Source organism: Carcharodon carcharias, chromosome 4, assembly GCF_017639515.1.
Source record: "Carcharodon carcharias isolate sCarCar2 chromosome 4, sCarCar2.pri, whole genome shotgun sequence".
NCBI lineage: Eukaryota > Metazoa > Chordata > Chondrichthyes > Lamniformes > Lamnidae > Carcharodon > Carcharodon carcharias.
In genome coordinates, this window is record NC_054470.1 from 3,669,979 (window position 1) to 3,693,987 (window position 24,009).

The window sequence follows — 24,009 nt, forward strand, 5'->3', positions numbered from 1 at the left end:
CAACGTGCATGGAAGTTTCGCATACCTGATCTTTTCCGCTATTTTGAACACATGGAAATTCAGATTTTAAAAAGAAGGGAAGGTGGATGACCAGACTCCTCCTCTTGTACCTGACTAGTGAGGCAGTGATGTTAATTCTCAGCAAGGATTCATTAAAGGAACCAGATTTAAGTGTAATTTTACATGCACTGCCGACAAACATCAGTTGATTTAGACTGCCCAATTTATGGATTTTAAGTTATATATTACCTTAAAACGTAGCTACCAACTAATTAACTGTGTGTCTATGGGGAACCCTTCCTGTCCTGGATATTAACATCAGCCAGTTGCTCTTTTTTGGACAGATCAAATGAGGTTTTTCTCTACAGATGTAATTAAATAGACAAAATCATTTGCATAAGCTATATGCTGCATACATTTGCTGTTAACATAGGACCAGGATTAGGCCTCGCAGCCCCTCGAGCCTGTTCGGCCATTTGATTAGATCATGGATGGTCTGTACCTCAATGCCATTTACTGATTATTGTTCCATATCTCTTCATTAAGCCCCAGTTTCATTCTCATGGTGGCGCAAACCTTTCTGATAAGATGTTAAAGGAGGCCATGTGTCCCTCTCATGTAGATGTAAAATATCTGACGAGACTATTTCATAAAACGGCAGGGGAATTCTTCTCCTGGCCGATACTTATCTTTCATCCAACATCACTAAAACTGATTATCTGGATATTATCTCAGTGCTATTTGTGGGACCTTGCTTTGCACAATTTGGCTGCTGCGTTTCCTATGTTACAGTAGTGACTACACTTGAAAAAATACATGTTAGCATGTCACAAGGCCATGAAAGGTGCTGTATAAATGCAAGGTCTTAGTTTCTTCCTTTCTTGCTTTCTTTTTCTTCATCTAAGTCATTAATACATATGGTGAAAAGTTGCTGTCCAAGTACAGATCACTGTGGAAATATCACTTCTCACATCATGCCAAACAAAGAATGTGAATCCTTTAACACTACTTCCTGCCAAATGGCCAAATACTGACCCATGTCACAAGGTTACCTACAATTCGGCGCATTCTCTGTGCTCATCTCTTGTGTGGCATCTCATCAAATGCCTTCTGAAAGTCCATATGGAAGCATCCATAGACACTCCCCCAGATGCCTCTTTAAAAAATCCAATTAGTTTAGTCAAGAGGAACCCATGCAGACTCAACTTTCAGCTGCAGCCTTTGGTGCAGGAGAGGAAAGGGAAAGGGAAACTACAAGGCTAATACAGGGTCAGGCAAAGAGTTACATCAAGGAGTAATAGAACTATTTCCCTATTCCACATGTGTCCTCGCGTCGATGTTTGTTTTCCTGCTTTAATAGTGTAGCATGTGTTGCCACTTTTTCTGGGATCTCTGGAAGCATAGGGAAGAATTTTGCGACAGCAGGATTTTACTTTCCCGCTGTCGTCAATGTGATTTATAACGGCCCACCCTGCCGCGTTTTACGGCCCCGTCCCCGCCAAAACGCTCATAGAGTGTGCCTCCAAAATTCCACTGCTGAGTTTGAGCTAACTGGTGGTCTTTAAGAGGGTCTGCAGTACAGTAAGAAAGTCTGAGTGATGTGCTCCAAATCTAAACTTCCTATGGTTTAGAGTTGAACAGATTGACCATTTAAACATATTAACATTATTAAGTAAGATGAGTTTCTATCCACATACGATGACATTTAAGTCACACATGGCTTCAGTTTGATCTGAGGGGTGAAAATTAGCTAGATTGTAATGTTTACCTGTATAATTTGCAGAAGCCGTGATCTTAACCCTGCATATACTGCATTCAGCAAGAAAAGAATCTGATAATTTAATGTATACTAAAAGGCTTTCTTTTTGTCTCACCATCTAACATGTCAATCCAAGTATTTGGCATATCACTGAATCAAGCCATCCAATCATTTTCAGATATCCAATGTGATTCATGTTCTTGGGTTCTTGTGTTGGTAGTCTTTATTGACAGCTGCATTGTGGTGAAGATGTGTGTTGTGCCTCAGGAAGAGAGAACCAGTGACTTTATATTTCTCTTGACAAAAGGTTCTGTGGCCAAGTGTTTCCAATTTCTTTTGCTTATTTGGCTACTTACACTCAAATCAATGATTAATTTGCAGATGGCAGAATCTGTACTAAATCAATGGCTTTGTGAAGCAGTTTACCATGGAAAAAGTGAGCAAACCTGTTTAAAAGATCAGTTTTATGTTGGGAAAAAGCAAAGGAGAATTGTGAAGATTGTAATTAAATTTGATTTATTGCCTGGGCAATAATAATGTATTTTTGTCCACCTACTGAATGAGTTCATATGGCGTCACATATTTTCTAGCAAGTCAGAATACAGTGGTAAGGGTTCTCTGTTATACTCCAGATCATGATACCTTTACCTAGATATTGGGCTGGTAGCACACTGATCTGTAGGGGCTGCACCTTGAATACAAATATATTTATTTTTATGATGGTATTTCTAGGGATGTGAGTGTGTCGAAATCTACTATTCAAAACCTCAGAATGCAACAGAATTTACCTCTTACAGGAAAGATTTTTTTAAGTTGGAATTGGTGTTTGTTAAATGGATAGCTTACTATCTGTGGTGAAAAATCATCAACCTGATACATTAACTCTGTTTCTCTCTGCACAGATGCTTCCTGACCTGCTGAATATTTCCAGCATTTAGCATTAAGGGGAGGCAGTGGCATGGTGGTAATGTTACTGGACTAGTAATCCAGAGACTAAAACTCTGGGGGCATTGGTTCAGATCCCACCTATGCAACTGGTGGAATTTAAATTCAATTACAAATCTGGAATGTAATGGTGACAGTTAAACTATCGTTGATTGTCGTAAAGAAATCTGCCATCTTTATCTGGTCAGGCCTACATGTGAACCAGACCCACCCATGTGGTTGATTCTTAACTGCCCTCTGAAATGGCTTAGCAAGCTGCTCAGTTCAAGGACAGTTAAGGATGGGACATAAATGCTGGCCATTGGCGACACTCACATCCAATGAAAGAAATTTTGAAAAGCAATTTCTGTTTTTATATCTGATTTCCAGCATCTGCAATATTTTGCTTTTGTATTACTATCCCTGTGCTGGTTTAGATGAACCACATTCCAAACCCATGATCACTACCAGAAGGATATGGGCAGCAGTTACATGGGAACATGCTGCCTGGAAGTTCCCTTCCAAGCCACTCATCATTCTGACTTGGAAATGTATCACCGTTCCTTCACTGTCACTGGGTCAAAATCCTGGTACTCCCTCCCCTAACAGCACGTTGGGTGTACCTACACCACATGGACAGCAGCGGTTCAAGAAGGCAGCTCACCACTACCTTCTCAAGGGCCATTAGGGATGGGCAATAAATGCTGGCCCAGTCAGAGATGCCCACACCCCATGAATGAATTTATAAAAAATGAAAAGCACTAACCACCATGATGTCAATGTATGAATGTAAGGTGATGGTAACTGAGCTATAAAATATAAAAAATAAATGAATGTTGCCTCGAAAGACGATGGTGTTAGAATTTTGCGGCACAGGGGTAGATCATTGGCCCATTACTATTGGGTTGTGTCTCTCAAAGAGCTTTCCACTTGTACTCCTTTACCCTGCCTTTAATGGTATAAACCAGCATTTTTCTTTTTATAGGGTTCAGTTAAAGTCGCAGCAGCAGCAGCAGCAGCAAAGGTACAAGGAGAGGGGCTTCCTCCATCCTAAGAGGAGTTCTGATGACCGGTCAGATCAGTCATCTGTAAAATCGACAGACAGCAGCAACTATCCCAGCCCCTGTGCCAGCCCATCTCCACCACCTTCAGGCAAAGTAAGTATGTCTTTTGAAATGCTCTCCCAGAATCATTGAATGTGGTGGTGCAGAAATAAGCTATACAACATATCGGGCAGAATGTTCCCAGCTGCATGGAGGTGGCTTTGAAGGCAGGGTACCAGGAAATTTAGGGGAAAAGGCATTGGGATGCCCCTGTAAGGTTTTTCTCACAATTTCTCTGGAGGCAGATTCAAGAAAATGACTGCTACTTGCCCTGCAACCGAAATAGGAAGCCAATGGAAGTGTTAATGAGCCAATTAGTGACCATTTTTAGAAGGGATTTGAATTTTCCTGGTGGTGCATGGCTTTACTTCTCTCCCACTCAGGAGTCAAGAGTACAGTGAGAAATTGGAGCCATAAGGTGCATATGCAACGTTCACTTTGAAGGTCCAAAATGGCAAACCTCAGGCCATCCACCTAGGAAGGCTCGCAAGTCTGTGTTTCACCTGTAGACAGATCCAGCAGATAGTGCTGGGCATGAGGGGTTGGTTGCCAGCCCCACCTTCAATATCGCACCTCCACCTCGTGTTGCCCTATCCTGCTCTATGCAGTTCAGCATCACACAACCTTCAGAGCCCTGCCAGCAGCCCTTCACTTCGGGTACTCAGGCTCTCCCATGTCCCTTGGCTGCCCACCATCCCTAATTGGATGGCAAATGTGGAGGCATCCTGCTAATTGGCCACCTCCTGTAAAGTTAAGAGGATGAATGCACTGTGGCAGTGAGCAGAGATGGGACCCAGAAATTGTCCCAAATATTTTCAAAGTAGGGAAAATTCACTCCATCGTGTCAGTGCTGGTATTTTTTTATTGCAAACTTTGCTCCCTTTATGATTTAACATTTATCTCTTTCAATGAATTTCTTATTAAAATAAATTTTTTTTATAGTCCTCCCCTTTAATTATTTTTATAAATATCTTAAATCTGTGTCCTTCCATTGTCTCAACATTGTTTAAGTAATTAATCATTTGCTCACTTTATAATCCTTGATAATCTTCAAGACTTTTGTCAAGATATCGTTTCATTTTAACTTTTAATTGTCATTCTACGTTTAAAATTTCACTGCTGTTGACTGGCAGCTTCATCAAGGCTAGGACTTGGTGAATTCAGGAGATGAGTGCCTTTATACCTGCCTCTTCTATTCAGGTGTCTGCCTGACAAACTTGAGATTGGGCAGTGTCCCATTCCCAGGCCCTCCCTAAGGCTTCTAGTTCCGTTACAGGATTTCCAACCTCACCCGCCACCACTAGGCCCCCAATTTCCCCCGAGGCCTCGTTGTCCCTCCTTGTTAATTGTATATTAATTGTTTTTAACTGTAGGCAGGCAGTGAGCATTAACTGGGGTTCCCTTGTGCCCCTATAAACGCTGACTTAAACAATGCCGTTGAGTTAGAGGGTGCTTGATTGTAATCTGTAAATAAATACCTATAAAAGTGCATAAAGTTAGGGCCTCCAATCAACCCCTCCATCCCACACCCAATTGACCATTCCCTCTGATTGACTTTCCCCACCCTTCAGCTTGGACTTACCTGTTCCTGCAACCTTCTCTGGCTCCCCCACTTAGCTGGAATCCAGTTTGTCAGTCAGGCCGACATCTGGGCAGAAAACCAATCGGTGATTTCATGCACACGCTGAGGGGTTGAAACTCCACAGCATGAGGCAAAATCCCCAACTGCGGGTCCCCATGACCTTCTGATCGACCTGCTGCCTATGGGTAAAGTAAGTAAATCTCCCCCTGTTGTCATAGCAATGTACAAGAAATGGCAGTCAATTTTTTTCTGAAATAAGGTCCCACAAACAGAAAAACCTCTTGATGTTGATACATCATTTCATTAATTGAAGATCAGAGATCTAAGTTTCTGATAAAACATTTCTCACTTTGCTGAAGAGCCCGATTTCTAAATAGTAGGCTTGAACTTGATTCCCAGTATTAACGTTCACATTTCTGACTCTCATGGAGTCTTCAATCTTTGTTGGCCATGTGGAATGATGAAGAACCATCAGGATCCATCTGGCTTTAAACCTGCTGCCAAATCACTAAGGAGTAGGTTAGATTGCATTTTTTGTGGAGATTATGTCTTATGGCCCTGCCACTTAGGCACATGGAATGTTCTCTCTCTTCAGGTGTTGTCCCCTTCTCCTGTTAAACCTGCTATCATCATCCCTGTCTTTAAAAAGAAAACCAACCCTTGGTTCCACCATTCTTCCAAACTACTGTCCCATGTCCAACTTCTCTTTCTTCTTTCTTGTACTTGTCACCTCCCAAATCATTCACATCTTTCTTGGAGCTCCATATTTGAATCCCACAGCCACAGGACCAAAACAGCTCTTATCAAAGTCAAAAATGGCATCATATGTGACAAAGGTAAACTTTCCCTCATTCTCCTCAACCTGCAGCCTTTGACACATCCTACCCCAGTGCTTTTCCAGTGTCGTCCAGCTGGGTGGCTATTTGGAGTGAGGGGTATTTGCTAGCACTGTGGGAGAGGGTTTAAGCTCGAGTGGCAGGGACATGGGAACCTGAATGGGGAGACACAAGAGGGAAACAAAGATGGAAATGAAAGATAAAAATTTAAAAAGCAAAAGTGGAAGGCACAGAAAACAAGGACAAACAGCAAATAGGGCCATAGTACAAAAAAATGTGTAAAAATGTTAAAAAGACAAGACTAAAGGCACCATATCTGAATGCATGGAGCATTCAAAATAAGGTAGACGAATTAGCAGTGCAAATAGATGTAAACGAGTACAAAACGATTGTGATTACGGAGACATGGCTGAAGGATGACCAAGGCTGGAAACTGAATATTCAAGGGTATTCAATATCTGGGAGGAGCAGGCAAAAGGAAAGGGAGGTGGAGGTGGCGTTGTTGGTAAAGGATGACATCAGTGCAATAGGGCGAGAAGATATTGGCTCAGAAAATCAAGATGTGGAATCAGTCTGGGTGGAGTTGAGGAGCAACAAGGGGCAGAAAATATTGGTGGGGGTTGTCTGTAGGCCTCTAAACAGTAGTGGTAAGGTGGAGGATGGCATTAAACGGGAAATTAGAGATGCATATAACAAGGGTGCCACAGTAGTCGTGGGCAACTTTAGTCTACATATAGACTGGGTCAACCAAATTAGCAATAATACTGTGACGGATGAATTCCTGGAGTGTGTACGAGATGGTTTTTTGGACCAGTACTTCAAAGAACCAACTAGGGAACAGGTATCCTGGATTTGGCGTTGTGCAATGAAAAGGGATTAATTAATAATCATGCTATGCAAGGTCCTTTAAGGAACAGTGACTATGATATAATAGAATTCTTCATTAGGATGGAAAGTGAAGTAGTCCAATCCGAAACTAGGGTCCTAAATTTAAACAAAGGAAACTGCAAAGGCATGGCTACAATAGATTGGGGAACTTCATTAAAAGGCATGACGGTGGATAGGCAATGGCTAATATTTTAAGAAATGAATGCAGGCAGTTGCAACAGTTATACATTATACGTACCTTTCTGGCACAAAAGTACAACAGGAAAAATGGCCCAATCATGGCTAACAAAAGAAATTAAAGATAGCATTAGATCCAAAAAGGAGGCATATAAAGTTGCTACATAAGGTAACAAACCTGAGGATTGGGAGCAGCTGAGTATTCAGCAAAGGAGGACCAAGAGATTGAGCAAGAGGGGGAAAAAGAGAGTATGAAAGTAAACTTGCAAGGAATATAGAAGTAGACTGTAAAAACTTTTATATGTATGCAAAAAGAGAAAAGATTAGTGAAGACAAATGTAGGTCCCTTACTGTCTGCAATGGGATAATTTATAATGCCGAACAAGGAAGTGGCAGAGCAATTAAACAACTACTTTAGTTCTGTCTTCGCGAAAGAAGAGACAGCTAACTTCCCAGAAATACTAGGGAACCAAGGATCTCGTGAGAAGGAGATTGAAAGAAATTAGTATTTCTAAAAAATTGTGCTGGAGAAATTAATGGGACTGAAAGCCGATAAATTCTCGGCCTGATAATATACATCCCAGGGTACTAAAGGAGATGGCCATAGAAATAGTGGATACGTTGGTTGTCATCTTCCAAACTTCTGTAGCTTCTGGAACAGTCCCGACGGATTGGAGGTGGCAAATGTAACTCCACTATTTATAAAAGGAGGGAGGGAGAAAACAGGGAATCACAGATGGAATAGCCTAACCTCAGTAGTCGGGAAAATGCTAGGGTCTATTATAAAGGATGTGATGACAGGACATTTAGAAAAAGCAAAGGGATTAGACAAAGTCAACATGGATTTATAGAAAGGAAGTCATGTTTGACAAAGCTACTGAAGTTTTTTGAGGACGTAACTGGCAGAATAGATAAGGGTGAACTGGTGGATGTGGTGTATTTGGATTTTCAGAAAGCTTTTGATAAAGTCCCACATAAAATTAAAGCACGTGGGATTAGGGGTAATATATTTGGCATGGATTGAGAATTGGTTATCCAACAGCGAACGGAGAGTAGGAATAAATGGGTCTTTTTTGGAGTGGTGGGCAGTGACTAGTGGGGTACTGCACTATCAGTGCTTGGGCCCCAGCTATTCACAATATATATCAATGATTTGGATGAGGGAACCAAATGTAATATTTCCATGTTTGCTGAAGACATGAAACTTGGTGGGAATGAGAGTGGTGAGGAGGATGTTAAGGGGCTTCAAGGTAATTTAGACAAGTTGAATGGGTGGACAAATACATGACAGATGTGGTATAACATGGATAAATGTGAAGTTATCCACTTCAGTAGGAATAACAGAATAACAGAGCATTATTTAAATGGTGATAGATTGGGGAATGTTGATGTACAAAGGGATCTTGGTGTTCTTGTACACCAATCACTGAAAGCAAGCATGCAGATGCAACAAGCAGTTAGGGAGGCAATTGTTATGTTGGCAGTCATTGCAAGAGGACTTGAGTACAGGAGCATAGGATGTCTTACTGCAGCTGCACAGGCCTTAGTGAGACTACACCTGGAGTATTAGGTGCAGTTTCGGCCTCCTTGCCTAAGGAAGGATATGCTTGCCATGAGAAGTAGTGCAGTGAAAGTTCAGCAGACTGATCCCTGGGATGGCAGGAGTGTTGTATGAGGAGAGATTAGGTTGACCATGCCTGTATTCACTGGAGTTTGGAAGAATGAGGGGATCTCATTGAAACGTATAAAATCTTGACAAGGCTGGATAGTCTAGATGCGGGGATGATGTTTCTACTGGCTGGGGGGGGATCTAGAATAAGGGGTCACAGTCTCAGGATATGAGGTAGGCCATTTAGGACTGAGATGAGAGAAATTTCTTCACTCAGTGGATGGTGAATCTGTGGAATTCTCTACCATATAAGGCTGTGGAGGCTAAGTCACTGAATATATTTATGAAGGAAATAGATTTCTAGACACTAAGGGCATCAAGGGGTATGGGGAAAGCTCGGGAGTACGGCATTGAGTTAGAGGATCAGCCATGATCATTGAATGGCTGACTAGGGTCAAGGGGCCAAATGGTGGCCTCCTCTTATTTTCTATATGTGTTCCTCTAATTCTGACCTCTTGTGCATTTTTAATTTTAATTGCTCCGCCATTGATGGGCATGCCTTTAGGGGCCTATTCCCCAACCTCTAGAATTCCCCCCCTACATCTCTCCATCTCGCTACCTCAATCTGCTCCTTTTAAGACACTCCTTAAAACCTACCCCACCTGGTCACCTGACTTAATATCTCCTTATGTGACTTGGTGTTACATTTTGTTTTATAATGTTCCTCTGAAGTGCCTTTGGACATTTCATAACGTTAAACATGCTATATAAGTATAAGTTGTCATTAATCTGCTTTATTGAAGTGGATTTCATTAGAGTGAATTACGGTCCTAGTTATACTTGATTTAAATTATCTTCAGATTACAAAATAGCATAGTTTTTGATTGTAGGTTGTAATTCTTTTTTAGGAACACTATTTTTTGCATATTTAATATACTCAAAGTACAATTCTCATTATTTAATGGTACATCTCAAATATCAACTTGTGTTGCAGCCTAGTTTCAGACAGCTTTGCAGCTAAAGTAGTTGAATACTAACTGGCAACTAGTATAAAAAATCTTGAGTCTTGGGATCAAAATTGCCTGGGGTGAAGAAATTTTGTCTGTTGTCCGCCATGCTTGTTAGGTGATGTGCATTAGCAACATCGAAGGAAAATTCTGAAATGTGATTCAGGCCATCTCCTGCCACACGATATAAAGAGACTTTGGAACAAGATGAAAAAGAATTTAAAAAATAACAGAATCATCTAATTTGTCTTTAGGGCTCTAAATCTCCGTCACCGAGGCCAAATGTACCAGTTCGCTTTTTCATTTTGAAGAGCAGCAACCTTCGTAATCTTGAGATTTCGCAACAAAAGGGAATCTGGTCCACTACACCCAGCAATGAACGAAAACTAAATCGTGCATTTTGGGAAAGCAGCATTGTGTATCTAGTATTTTCTGTGCAAGGATCAGGGCACTTCCAGGTGAAAAATTATATTATAAAAAAGTATTTATTCCTGTGTATTTATTCTCTTTAATTAGATTGCTAATGAATGAACGTTATGAATTATCCATAATATTTTTTCAAAAGTTTTCTTTAAACTTAATTTCTTAAGTAGCTTCTCATTTGGTACTTGATTTAACAAATAAGCAAATTGGGAGTTATCTGTGTCTCATTCATTATTCCTTGGGTTGAATTTTCAATAGATTAAATGAATTGCTTCTTCAGCTTCTGAGAAACAACACTTTATTTCATAGCACCTGTAAAAAGACCGTTTTGTGCAATAATTTGTTGCATTAAAGCTCCATCAGTCTACTCTCAAAGTTGTGAAAGGTGTCGTTGACAGTCCTATTAAGCAGAATATGCTCACCAATACTCAGTTTGGGTTTTGCCAGGACAACTTGACTCCAAAACTAAAACAAAAATACCTGGAAAATCTCAGCAGGTCTGGCAGCATCTGCGGAGAGGAACACAGTTAACGTTTCAAGTCCAAATGACCCATCAACAGAACTAAGTAAAAATAGAAGAGAGGTGAAATATAAGCTGGTTTGGGGGTTGGGGGGGTGGGTGGGTGGGGGGGTGGCGGTGGGATAAGTAAAGCTGGATAGGGGAGCAGTGATAGGTGGAGATAACCAAAAGATGTCACAGACAGAAGGATAAAGAGGTGTTGAAGGTGGTGACATTATCTGAGGAATGTGCTAATTAAGGGTAGAAAGCAGGACAAGCAAGATACAGATAGCCCTAGTGGGGTGAAGGAATCAAAAAAGGCTAAAAGGTAGAGATAAAACAATGGATGGAAATACATTTAAAAATAATGGAAGTAGGTGGGAAAAGAAAAATCTACATAAGTTATTGGAAAAAAAAGGGGGGAAATCGGAAAGGGGGTGGGGATAGAGGAGAGAGTTCATGATCTCAAATTGTTGAACTCAATATTCATTCCAGAAGGCTGTAAAGTGCCTAGTCGGAAGATGAGGTGCTGTTCCTCCAGTTTGCGTTGAGCTTCACTGGAACAATGCAGCAAGCCAAGGACTGACATGTGGGCAAGAGAGCAGGGTGGAGTGTTGAAATGGCAAGGACAGGGAGGTCTGGGTAATGCTTGACTTTAGAACTCTTTGCAGTCTTGGTCCGAACATGGTAAAAAGAGCTGAATTCCGGAGGTGAGGTGGAATTCAGCTGACATTAAGGCGGCATTTGATCGAAAGTGGTATCAAGGTGCCCTTGTTTTACAGATCTCAGTGGGAATCAGGAGATAATCCTCCACCAGCTGGAGTCATACATATCTCTCACAAAAGGTGGGTGTGGTTGTTGAAGGCCAATCACCTTCGACACAGGACATCACTGTAGGAGTTCCACAGGGCAGTGCCCTAGGCCAACGATCTTCAGATGCTTCATCAATGGCCTTCCATTCATCATAGGGTCAAAATTAGAACATAAGAAATAGGAGCAGGAGTAAACCATTTGGCCCCTCAAGCCTGCCCTGCCATTCAATAAGATCATCGCTGATTTGCCCAAGCCTCAACTCCCCTTTTGTGCCAGCTCCTCATAGCCCTGAACTCCCCAATATTTCAAAAATCTGTCTACCTCCTTTTTAAATACTTTCAATGATCTACCCTCCACAACACTCTGGGGTAGAGAATTCCTGACATTCACTACTCTCTGAGAGAAGAAATTACTTCCCATCTAGTTTTAAATAAGTGTCTCTTTATACTGTAACTATGGACAGAATTTTGCCCTCGGTGGGGGTGGGCAGGGGTGGTTGGGAAGCCGACCACCATCCGCGATCAGGGCCGGAAGGCGATTTCACGCTGGCGGGCCAATTAAGGCATGAAAGGCGGCTGGGGATGCTCCAAAAAAAATAGGCGGGGGTGGCGGTATGTTCTCCACCGGGTCCAATGGCAACCAGACGGGCGATTCAAAAGCGGTGTAGGCAGCCCCAGGGAGGCTATCTTATCCTCACCCACTATGGGCAGGAGGCCTTGGAGCTCAAGAGGCGGCATGCACCTCGATCAGCCAGCCGTGGTTAACCTGCCGCCATCCAGAATGCCCTGAGAGGAACCTGCAGCGACGACAGGCAGCTCGTGTGCCAATATGAGGTCACTCTGGACCTCCTTGCTCACCATTAATGGACGGGCATGTGGCTGGAATACTGGGTTCCCAATTCATCTCCCATAAGGAAACTGACCGCCTGAGGTCATTGCCAGTGTGTGCCCTTACAGGTCTGAGTGCATCCCCAGGGACCCCTGATTCTTTTCTTGGAGCAGCCTCTCCATGAGAGTCGCCTTTCTCTCCATGGAGGAGGCATTGTGCTCGGCCATGACAGTCAACGCAGTGGTCATGCTCCACAGGGACTCCTCCAAAATGGAAACAATGGCATGCATACCCTCATGTATCTCCGGCAGATCCTCCCACATACCCTGCTGGACTTCCAGCATCTGCTGCCTAATGGACAACTCCAGAGGCCCATCATCAGCCTTTAACTGAGCATTGTCCTGGTCTCCAGCAGGCCTCTGACTGACCGTGCCCGGGCCACATTCTGGCTCCATCTGCATCTCAAGCAAGTGTGAAGTGCTCTCACCAATGTGCATCGATATACTAGACAGCTATCTAATGCTCACTGAAGTGCTGGTATCTGCGCTGTTGTCTGCTTGACAGAGAGGGTGTGATGCAGTTGCATGCTGAGCTTGGTGGTCCTCTGGGGTCAGGGGTAGCCCTTCAGGGTCCTCAGTACGAACGCCTGCTGGTGAACCTTAAAGGAGAAGGAGAACATGTCATTAGTGAAAGCCATTACACTGTCACAGTGCATGCCAGGCACCCTGGTGAGACAACGGAGATCTGCATCATGGTGCCCTCGTCTTTCGATTATCAATGGGGACTCCAGGTTCAAGGCTCACATCAATGAAGAGACTACACTAGGATGGTTGCACTATCCGAAAGTCTCATCTCTGTGCATTGCACTCTTACCTTCGTCTGACACCCCAACCTCACCGTGGTTCTGCTGGCCTTGTCCCCGCTGTGCCTGCGCCTCTCCTCCCTCAGGTTGCTCCCCTGGAATCTGCATTGGGACACCTAACCTGATCTCCCTTCTGCCCCTCTCTTCCTCTTCAAAGGAGATGCCTCCAGCAAAGACCACAATCCCATTACCAAAGGCTAGGAAGGCTGTCTGACACCTAGAAGGGTCCACACCGTCTGAATCCTCCAGGGACCTGGAAGACAACAATGAGTTCTGAAGTGAAGCTTAGAAATGCTCAAAGCAGCTCTGAAGCAAGATGAAGCTGTCCAGTTAAACAACCAGCAGCACACGATCTCTAAAACTCCTCATTGCTAACATTGACAATGCTGTCAACCCTCCTTATCCCACCCGTGGATGAGCTTTTGCAAATTGTTGCCTGCCCGCCTGTCTCTTAGACGTGCGATGGCCAAAAAATCGCATGGGCTACGTAAAATCAGTGACAATTGGTGTGTCAAGGGCCTTAACTGGCCTCTTAAATAATGGCGGGCGTGCCTCTGTCTCCTGCGTGCGCCTGCTGTGTGAAACATTGCGAGAATGCGCCTTGACATTGGGACGCTTAGCCGACGTCAACATATGTTATTTCATGCTCAAGCGGGTCAGGCGCATGCTCGCCTGCCGAACGAAAAATCCTGCCCTATGGTCCCTTAATTCAAGATTCCCCTACTAGTAGAAACATTTTATCAACATCTACCCTGTCAAGTTCCTCAGAATCTTGTGCGTTTCAATAACATCACCCCCCATTCTTCTAAACTCTAATGAATAAAGGTCTAACCTGTTTAGCTGTTCTTGATAAGTCAACCCCTTCATCCCAGGACTCAGTCTAGTGAATCTCTTTTGAACTGCCTCCAATGCCAGTGTATCCTTTCTTAAATACAGGGACCAAAACTGTACACAGTACACCAGATGGGGCCTCACCAACAGTTGTAACAAGACTTCCTTATTTTTAAAATCCAACCCCCCAGCAATACAGGCCAAAATTCCATTTCCCTCCGTAACTTCTTGCTGCACCTGCATGCTAACTTTTTGTGTTTCATGCGCAAGAACACCCAGATCCCTCTGTGCTACACTTTTTTGGAGTCTCTCCATTTAAATAATAGTCTGCCCTTTGATTCTTCCAACCAACGTGCATGACCTCACACTTTCCTACGTTAAACTCCATCAGCCCAGTTTTTGCCCACTCACTCAACCTATCTATACCCCCTTGCAGATTCCTTATGCCCTCATCACAACATGCCGTCCCACCTATTTTTGCATCGCCAGCAATTTTTTTTTTTATTCTTCATTCATGGGATGTGGGCTTCGCTGGCTGGGCCAGCATTTATTGCCCACCCCTAGTTGCCCTTGCGATGGTGGTGATGTGCTTCCTTTTTGAACCACTGCAGTCTATGTTGTATAGGTATATACCCACAGTGTTGTAAGGAAGGGAATTCCAGGATTATGACCCAGTGGAGGTGAAGGAATGGCGATATATTTCCAAGTCAGGATGGTGAGTGACTTGGAGGGGAACTTCCAGGTGATGGTGTTCCCATCTACCTGTTGCCCTTGTCCTTCTAGGTGGTAGTGGTCATGGGTTTAGAAGGTCCTGTCGACGGAGCCCTGGTGAATTCCTACAGTGCATCTTGTAGATGGTGCACACTGCTGCTACTGTACGTTGGTGGTGGAGAGTGTGAATGTTTGTGGATTTGGTGCCAGTCAAATGGACTGCTTTGTCCTGGACAGTGTCCAGCTTCTTGAGTGTTGTGGGAGCTGCACTCATCCAGGCAAGTGGGGAGTATTCCATTACATTCCCTGACTTGTGCCTTGTAGATGACAGACAGGTTTTGGGGAGTCAGGAGGTGAGTTACTCGTTGCACGGTTCCGAGCCTTTGATCTGCACTTGTAGCCATAGTATTTATATGGCTAGTCCAGTTCAGTTTCTGGTCCATGGTAATCCCCAGGATGTTGATAGTGGGGGATTCAGTGATGGTAATGCCATTGAACATCAAGGGAAGGTGGTTGGATTCTCTCTTGTTGGAGATGGTCATTGCCTGACACTTGTGCTGCGTGAATGTTACTTGCCACTTGTCAGCCCAAGCCTGGATATTGTCCATGTCTTGCTGCATTTGGAATGGTGCTGAACATTGCGCAATCATCAGCGAACATCCCCACTTCTGACCTTATGATGGAAGAAAAGTCATTGATGAAGCAGCTGAATTTGATTGGGCTGAGGACACTACCCTGAGGAACTCCTGCAGTGATGTCCTGGAGCTGAGATGACTGACCTCCGACAACCGCAACCATCTTCCTTTGCACTAGGTATGACTCCAACCAGCGGAGAGTTTTCCTCTTATTCCTATTGACTCTAGTTTTACTCGATTTCCTTGATGCCACACTCAGTCAAATGCGGCCTTGATGTCAAAGGCAATCACTCTCATCTCATCTCTGGAGTTCAGCGCTTCTGTTCATGTTTGAGACAAGGTCAGGAGCTGAGTGGCCCTGGTGGTACCCAAACTGGGCATCAGTGAGCAGGTTATTGCTAAGCAAGTGCCACTTGATAGCACTGTTGATGACCCCTTCCATTATTTTACTGAAGACCGGAAGTGGACTGATGGGACGGTAGTTGGCCAGGTTGGATTTGTCCTGCTTTTTGTGTACAGGACATACCTGGGCAATTTTCCACATAGCCGGGTAGATGCCAATGTTGTAGCTGTGCTGGAACAGCTTGGCTAGGGGCACGGCAAGTTCTGGAGCACAAGTCTTCACCACTATTGCCAGAATATTGTCAGGGTCCATAGCCTTTGCAGTATCCAGTGCCGTCAGCCATTTCTTGATATCACATTGAGTGAATCGAATGTGCTGAAGACTGGCATCTGTAATGCTGGGGACCTCCAGAGGAGGCCGAGATGGGCCATCCATCTGGCTAAAGATTGTTGCAAATGCTTCAGCCTTATCTTTTGCACTGCTGTGCTGGGCTCCAACTTCTTCTTTGAAGATGGGAATATTTGTGGAGCCTTCTCCTCCAGTGAGTTGTTTAATTGTCCACCACCATTCATGACTGGATGTGGCAGGACGGCAAAGCTTAGATCTGACCTGTTGGTTGTGGGATTGCTTGGCTCTGTCTATCACTTGCTGTTTATGCTGTTTGGCACACACGTAATCCTGTGTTGTAGCTTCACCAGGTTGACACCTCATTTTCAGGTATGCCTGGTGCTGCTCCTGGCATGCCCTCCTGCACTCTTCATTGAACCAGGGTTGATCCCCTGGCTAGATGGTAATGGTAGAGTGGGTGATTTGCTGGGCCATGAGGTTACAGATCGGGTTCGAGTACAAATCTGCTGCTGCTGATGGCCCAAGGAGCCTAATAGATACCCAGTTTTGAGTTGCTAGATCTGTTCAACATGATGGAGTGTATCCTCAGTGTGAAGGTAGGACTTCATCTCCACAATGACTGTGTGGAGGCCACTCCTACTGTCTTGGACAGATGCATCTGCGGCAGGCAGGTTGGTGAGGATGAAGTCAAGTATGTTTTCCCCTCTTATTGGTTCCCTCATCACCTGCTGCAGACCCAGTCTAGCAGCTGTGATATTTAGGACTCGGCCTGCTTGGTCAGTAGTGGTGCTACCAAGCCACTCTTGGTGATGGACATTGAAGTCCCCCACCCAGAGTACATTCTGTGCCCTTGCCAACCTCTGCTTCCTCCAAGTGATATTCAACATGGAGGAGCCCTGATTCATCAGATGAGGGAGGGTGGTACACGGTAATCAATAGGAGGTTTCCTTACCCATGTTTGACCTGATCCGTGAGACTTCATGGGGTCTGGAGTGGATGTTGAGGACTCCCAGGGCAACTCACTCCCGATTGTATACCACTGTGCGGCTACCTCTGCTGGGTCTGTCCTGTCAGTGAGACAGGACATACCTAGGGATGTTGATGGTGGTGTCTGGGACATTATCTGTAAGGTATGGTTCAGTGAGGATGACTATGTCATGCTGTTGCCTGACTACCCTGTGAAACAGCTCTCCTAATTTTGGCACTAGCCCCCAGAGGACTTTGCAGGGTCAACAGGGCTGCTATTGCTGTTGTCGTTTCCGGTGCCTAGGTCGATGCCAGGTGGTGCGTCCAGTTTCATTTTTTTTGTGACTTTGTAGCGGTTTGTTACAACTGAGTGGCTTTTCAGAGTCACGTGTAGGCCAGACTAGGTAAGGGCAACAGATTTCCTTCCTAAAGAACATTCGTGAACCAGATGGGTTCTTACAACAATCGACAATGGTTTCATGGTCATCATTAGACTTTTAATTCCAGATTTTTATTGAATTCAAATTCCACCATCTGCCATGGTGGGATTTGAACCCAGAGCATTACCCTGGGTGTCTGGATTACTAGTCCAGCGACAGTATCACTACGCCATCGTCTCTATGCCATTATACTCTGTCCCCTCCTCCAAGCCATTAATATAGATAGTAAATAATTGAGACCCTAGGACTGATCCTCGTGGCACTCCACTAGTTACACCTTTCCTCCCTGAAAAAGACCCATTAATCCCGACTTTCTGTCTTCTGTGTGTTAATCAATCCTCTTTCCATGCGAATACATTACCTCCAATACCATGAGCTCCTATTTTGTGCAATAACCTTTTATGTGGCACCTTATCAAATGCCTTCTGGAAATCCAAATATACTACATCTACCGGTTCCCCTTTATTAACTCTGCTTGTTATATCCTTAAAGAACTCTAGCAAATTTGTCAAACATGATTTCCCTTTCACAAAACCATGTTGACTCTGATTGCATTAAGATTTTCTAAATGTCCTGTTATTTCTTCCTTAACAATGGACTCTAGCATTTTCCCAGTGACAGATGTTAGGCTCACTGGCCTATAGCTTCCTGCTTTTTGTCTCTCTGCCTTCTTGAACAGGGGCGTCATGTTAGCGGTTTTTCAATCCACTGGGACCCTTCAGGAATCCAGTGAGTTCTGGAATATTTTGACCAATGCCCCCACTATCTCTGCTGCCACCTCCTTTAAAACTCTTGGATGCAGGCCATCAGGTTGTGATGACTTGTCTGCCTTTAGTTCCATTGGTTTGTCAAATACTTTGTCCCTTGTGATAGCAACTGTTACAAGATCTTTCCTCCCATTAGCTCTTTGCTTTTCTGATATCTTTGGGATGTTTATAGTGTCTTCGACCGTGAAGACCGATGCAAAATATTGGTTTAAGTAATCTGCCATTTCCCGGTTCCCCGTTATCAATTCTCCATTCGCATCCTCCAAGGGTCTCAAGCTCACTTTAGCTACGCTTTTTCTCTTTATATAGCTGAAGAAGCTCTTGCTGTTTTTGTATTTCTTGCCAATTTACTTTCATAATTAATTTGCCCCCTCTTTATTAGCTTTTTAGTCATACGCTGCTGGTTCTTAAAAAAAAAAATCCCAATCCTCTGGTCTACCACTAGCTTTCACTGTTTTGTATGAATTAGTTTATGACTGGATACTCTCCTTGACCGCCTTTGTTCACCACGGGTGGTTCATCCTTCTAATTGAGTCCTTTTTGACCAGGATAAATTTTTGCTGAGTGTTATGAAATATCTGCTTAAATGTCTGCCACTGTCCATCCACTGACCTTCCCCTTAGTCTATTTCCCCAGCCTGCTTTAGACAACTCTCTCTTCATAGCTCTGTAATTGCCCTTATTTAAGCTGAGGACACTGGTTTGAGATCCGAGTTGCTCGCTCTCAGACTGAGTTTGAAATTCTAGCATGTTGTGATCGCCTCCCCCTAGATGATCCTTAACGGTGTCTCTTATTAATCCCATCTCATTACGCACTACTAGATCTAAAATAGCTTGTTCCCAGGTAGGTTCTACAACGTATTGCTCTAAGAAACGATCCCTGATGCACTCTACAAATTAGTCTTCCATGTTACCCCTGCCAATCTGATTTGTCTAGTCAGTATACAGATTGAAATCACCCATGGCAATTGTAGTGCTCTTCTTACACGCTTCCATTATTTCTCAATTTATACTTTGTCCTATGGTGAGGAACTCTTCAGAGGCCAATAGATGACTCCCACCTCTTGCTGTTCCTTATTTCCAGCCAAACTGATTCCACATCGCAATCTATTGCACCTATATCACTATTCACTGCCACACTGATACCTTCCTTTATTAACAATGCTACCCCACCTCCTTTTCCTTTTTGCCCATTTTTCTGGAACGTCGAATACCCTTGAATATTGAGTTCCCAGATTTAGTCACCCTGCAACCAAGTCTCTGTAATAGCTATCAAGTCATATTCATTTATTTCTACTTGTGCCATCAACTCATCTTGTTACAAATGCTGCGTGCATTCAGAAAAAGAGCCCTAAGCTTTGACTTTTTACAATTATTATTCATTCTGGTTCTAATTTCGGCTGCACTCTTCTGCTTATATTTTCTGCCCCTTCCTGTCACACTTTGATTATCGTTCGCCTCTTCACTATCCTGCACCTCTGCTCTCTCATTTTTCTTTGATTTTTTAAACTTCCCTTCAATTGAACCCTCCCCCCACACTGATTAGTTTAAAGTCCCATCTACAACCCTAGTTATACAATTTGCCAGGACACTGGTCCCATGATTGTTCAAATGAAGCCCTTATCAATGGAACAGCTCACTCCTTCCCCAGTACTGGTGCCAGTGCCCTATGAACTGGAACCCATTTCTCCCACACCAACTTTGAGCCACACATTTATCTCTCTAATCTTATTTATCCTATGCCAATTTGCACATGGCTCAGGTAGTAATCCGGAGATTATTACCTATGTGGCTCTGCTTTTTATTGAGCCCCGAGCCACTCATAGTCCCTCAGCAGAACTTGTTTCCTAGTCCTATCTATGTTGTTGGTACCTCCATGGACCACAACAACTAGACCCTTCCCCTCCCACTCCAAGTTCCTCTCCAGCCCAGAAGAGATCTCCTTAACCTTGGCACCAGCTAGACAACACAGCCTTCGAGCTCTTTGTCTTTGTTCCAGAGAACAGTATCTATTCCCCTAGCTATGCTATCCCCTATTACAACCACATTTCTCTTTTCTCCTCCCACTTGAATGGCACTCTATACCATTGTGCTGTGCTCAGTTCGCTATCCTCCCTGCAGACTGTGCCCTCGTCCACACCGGGAACATGAACCTCTTATCTATTGGACAAAGGCACTGGCTGAGGCTCCTCCAAAGCTAAATTCTGGATCCCCATACCTGCCGCACTTGCAGTCACACCCTCCTGTCCCTGACCATGGTCCAAATTTAATGTAACTAATATAAGGGTTGTGACTGTCTCCTGAAACAGTGTCCAGGTAACTCTCCCCCTCCCTGATGTGTTGCAATGCCTGCAGCTTGGACTCCAACATGTCAACTCTAAGCTGAAGTTCCTTAAGCAGCCAACACTTGCTGCAGATGTGGTCACCGTGGATCGCACCGGCATCCACCAGGTCCCATATACTACAGCTGCAACACATGGCCTGCCCAGCCATCTCTTTTCTATTCTAATTAATTAATTTGGATGTTAAATATTTTGTGAATTTCTTAACTGTACTCTTCAGCTGTAATAATGTCTTCTGTTTTAAACCACTTGGTCAACCAAAAGAGACACGGAAGCGATACTTACCAATCACTCTACTTGTTTTCCTGTGATGTCACACTTCGGCTCTGACAGGTAGAAACAGGTTGAAAGGGCTCTCTGCCGCTGGTTTTTATCTCCTGCTGCTGCTGCCCTTCTCATGCAGGTCTGCTCTCTGCTCAAGTCCCAGGGTGTTCCACTCACACTCTCCTCTAGGTGCTGCTGGCTGCCTGGCTGGGATCCTCCTCTCACACTCTCCTCTTGGTGCTGCTGACTGTCTGTCCCAGGGCCCTTCTCTCGCATGCTCCTCACGCTGCTGCTGACTGCTTGTCTCAGGGTGGTCCTTTTGCACTCTCCAAATTGGGGCTCTCCCCTGATGATTGCAATGTTCAGTTCCATTCGCAACTCCTCAAGAAATAAAGCAGTTTGTTCACTCATGTAGCAAGACCTAAACAGTACTAGGCTTGGACTGATAAGTGGCAAGTAACGTTTTCACCACACAAGTGCCAGGTGATGACCTTCTAAACACCTCCCCTTGATGTTCAGCGTTGTTGAATCCCCCACCATTAACACCTTGGAGGGCCACCATTGATCAGAATCTTAACTGGACCAACCAAATAAATACTGTGCCTATAAGACTAAGTCAGAGGTTGGATATTCTGTGGCAAGTAACTACTGACATCCTAAAACCTTTCCATAATCTGCAAGTCAGGAGTTTGATGGAACATCCTCAAATTACCTGGATGACAACAGCTCCAACGACACTCAAGAAGCACATCATTATCCAAGACAAAACAGCCTACTTGATCCACCACCTTTTACATTTATTCACTCAACCACTGGTGCACCGTGGCTGCAGTATGCACCATCTACAAGATGTTCTGCATGAGCTCAACAAGGCATCTTCTACAGCACCTTCCAAACATGTGATCTCTACCATCTTAGAAGAACAAGATCCAGTATGATTTCTCCTCAACTAAAACTTGCTTTTTAGATGAAATTCTCTCACTTTTGCTTCCACTGCTATATGTGCTATTTTAATTTCTGCTCCTTGATCTAGTTAACTTTTTAATTGTTGCGGCTTTAATTCTTGAGAAATTTAAATGTTTTGAATTTTTTTTTTGCTTCTCTCACTACTACAGGTAACAAGCTACCAGCAATTATTAAGAATTCTGGTCAGCTACAAATATCTATTTAGTTTAAGTGGCTTCGCCAGCCCTCTTAAGTCGTCCAGTCACTCGCTTCTTGCAGAGGTTGTGATCCACTGCCATATATTTGGTAAATGCATTAGCAGGCCCTATCTCTCATTTGCATTTTGACCCACAATTCAACATGGAGTCATTTTGGGAAGCTAATCTTTTTTCAGCAAACTGAACAAACTTAACATAATTAATGTCCATGTTTATTCTTTGATAAAAATAACCAGAAAAACTTAAATTGTTATATATTGCACGTTACTTTAAAAACCTATGCAATATAAGCTGCATTGTTATTCGTTCCTCCTGCATCACAATGAAAACATAAAATAATGTTAGTTAGCAAAGCATCCTTGCAGTTTCATTTTTGATACAGTTTAAGCAGAACATTTTTACCATTTTTATTTACATTTCATTTACACTGTTTCTGATTTAATGGGCAGAATCTTAACTGCAAAGGGTGTTCTAATTCGGATGACCAGTCAGTGAAGGCTAGAACTGGAGCCTAATCTTTACACACTTTATAAGCTATTATTTACAGAGAGACACATTGCAAACATGCACCTCCAAGCCAATGACTGGTTTTAGTATGATAGATAGATATATAGCCCACCACCTGAATACAATTAAACACTCAATGAATAGTGAGTTAATATAGAAGAAAGGGGTTCGGGTGCATGCAGGGAGTTAAAGCTTCTAAAAGTGACTTTGGGTCAGAATTCCAATATCACCCTGCCCATTCTATGTTTCACCCAGATGGGTTGGAGGCAACCAGGGAACTCCCTTTAGACTATCAATAAATAATTGTCATATGCAAATAGGTAATTAATTGCTGGTTTAACCAACTATTCTGGCTTTAACACTTACTTCCCTAAGCTGTCAATAACTCGCCAGGGTCAACCAGGCGAGTGCACAGTTGGGAGTGTTTCTTCAGGGAAACTGACAGTCCTGGTAAGCTTTCAACGGGGATATTGAAGCCATGCCCAAAGTGAGAGGCTGGTCCTAACAGTACTATTTCTGAGTGAGTGCTTTCTCTGCTTGACAGGAGATTGCCAACTTTTTGGAAGTCGTGTCACCTGTCTTGCATTTAGCCACCTTAAGCTGCGCTTCCCTTCACAATGGCATGGGAGCAGCTTGTATAACTCTACCTTCTCTGGTGATAAACAAAAGGAGCAGGAGCAACATCAGTAGCAGAAGCTGCCTTCCCCTCAGCCACATGCCACTCCACAATTGGACACAGACACAGCTCAAATTAAGTAAGATTCCCAACTAGATGTACAGGCAGAGGATCAACTCTCTTGACACATCTGAATGCCACTGCCTCAGGAGACTCAGGCTTTTACAGCAGGTTGCTGCTGACATCTGCAGTCTTGTGGAACAAGATAACCTTCTCAGTGGACCAGGTGGACATGCATTGCCAATGACCGTGTCTGTGCATTTCCACAAGATTGTGCACTCTTTTCTCCTTCAAGGAGAGAAAGCGAGGTTATGAGTGTTAGAAGTGGCTTGTGTGGAGAGGAGGGAAGGTTAATATTTGTGGAGGGTTACTGTGAAGCATGGGTGGAAGAGGACAATAGGATCGGTATGAGCTTTGACTCTCCAGGCTCGAGGTACCACATTTCTTCTACTATCTTCCTCAGCCCATGTGCATCTATACCTAAAATAAATAAAACAGAAAATGCTGGTAAAACTCAGCAGGTCTGGCAGCATCTGTGGAGAGAGAAACAAAGTTAGTGTTTTGAGTCTATATGACTTCTTCAGAGCTAAAGAGATGTAGAATGATGTGACGGATTTTATACTGTTTAAGGGATTAGAGTAGTCAGAGCAAGATAGATGGTCAGGGATAAATGACAGCTAAGGAGAGATTGACAAAGGTGTCATGGG

The 24,009-nt window shown here is 43.7% G+C and overlaps 1 protein-coding gene across 9 annotated transcripts in view; it reads left to right on the forward strand.

The window, feature by feature from the left end:
• LOC121277432 (3'-5' RNA helicase YTHDC2) overlaps positions 1 to 24,009 on the forward strand; it is a 174,098-nt gene that overhangs the window by 130,564 nt on the left and 19,525 nt on the right. For all 9 annotated transcript variants that reach the window (XM_041186886.1, XM_041186885.1, XM_041186890.1 and 6 more), the window contains 2 exons: positions 3,669 to 3,840; positions 10,140 to 10,343. In XM_041186886.1, coding sequence (XP_041042820.1) covers positions 3,669 to 3,840; positions 10,140 to 10,343 — 376 coding nt within the window. The remainder of the gene's footprint in view (positions 1 to 3,668; positions 3,841 to 10,139; positions 10,344 to 24,009) is intronic.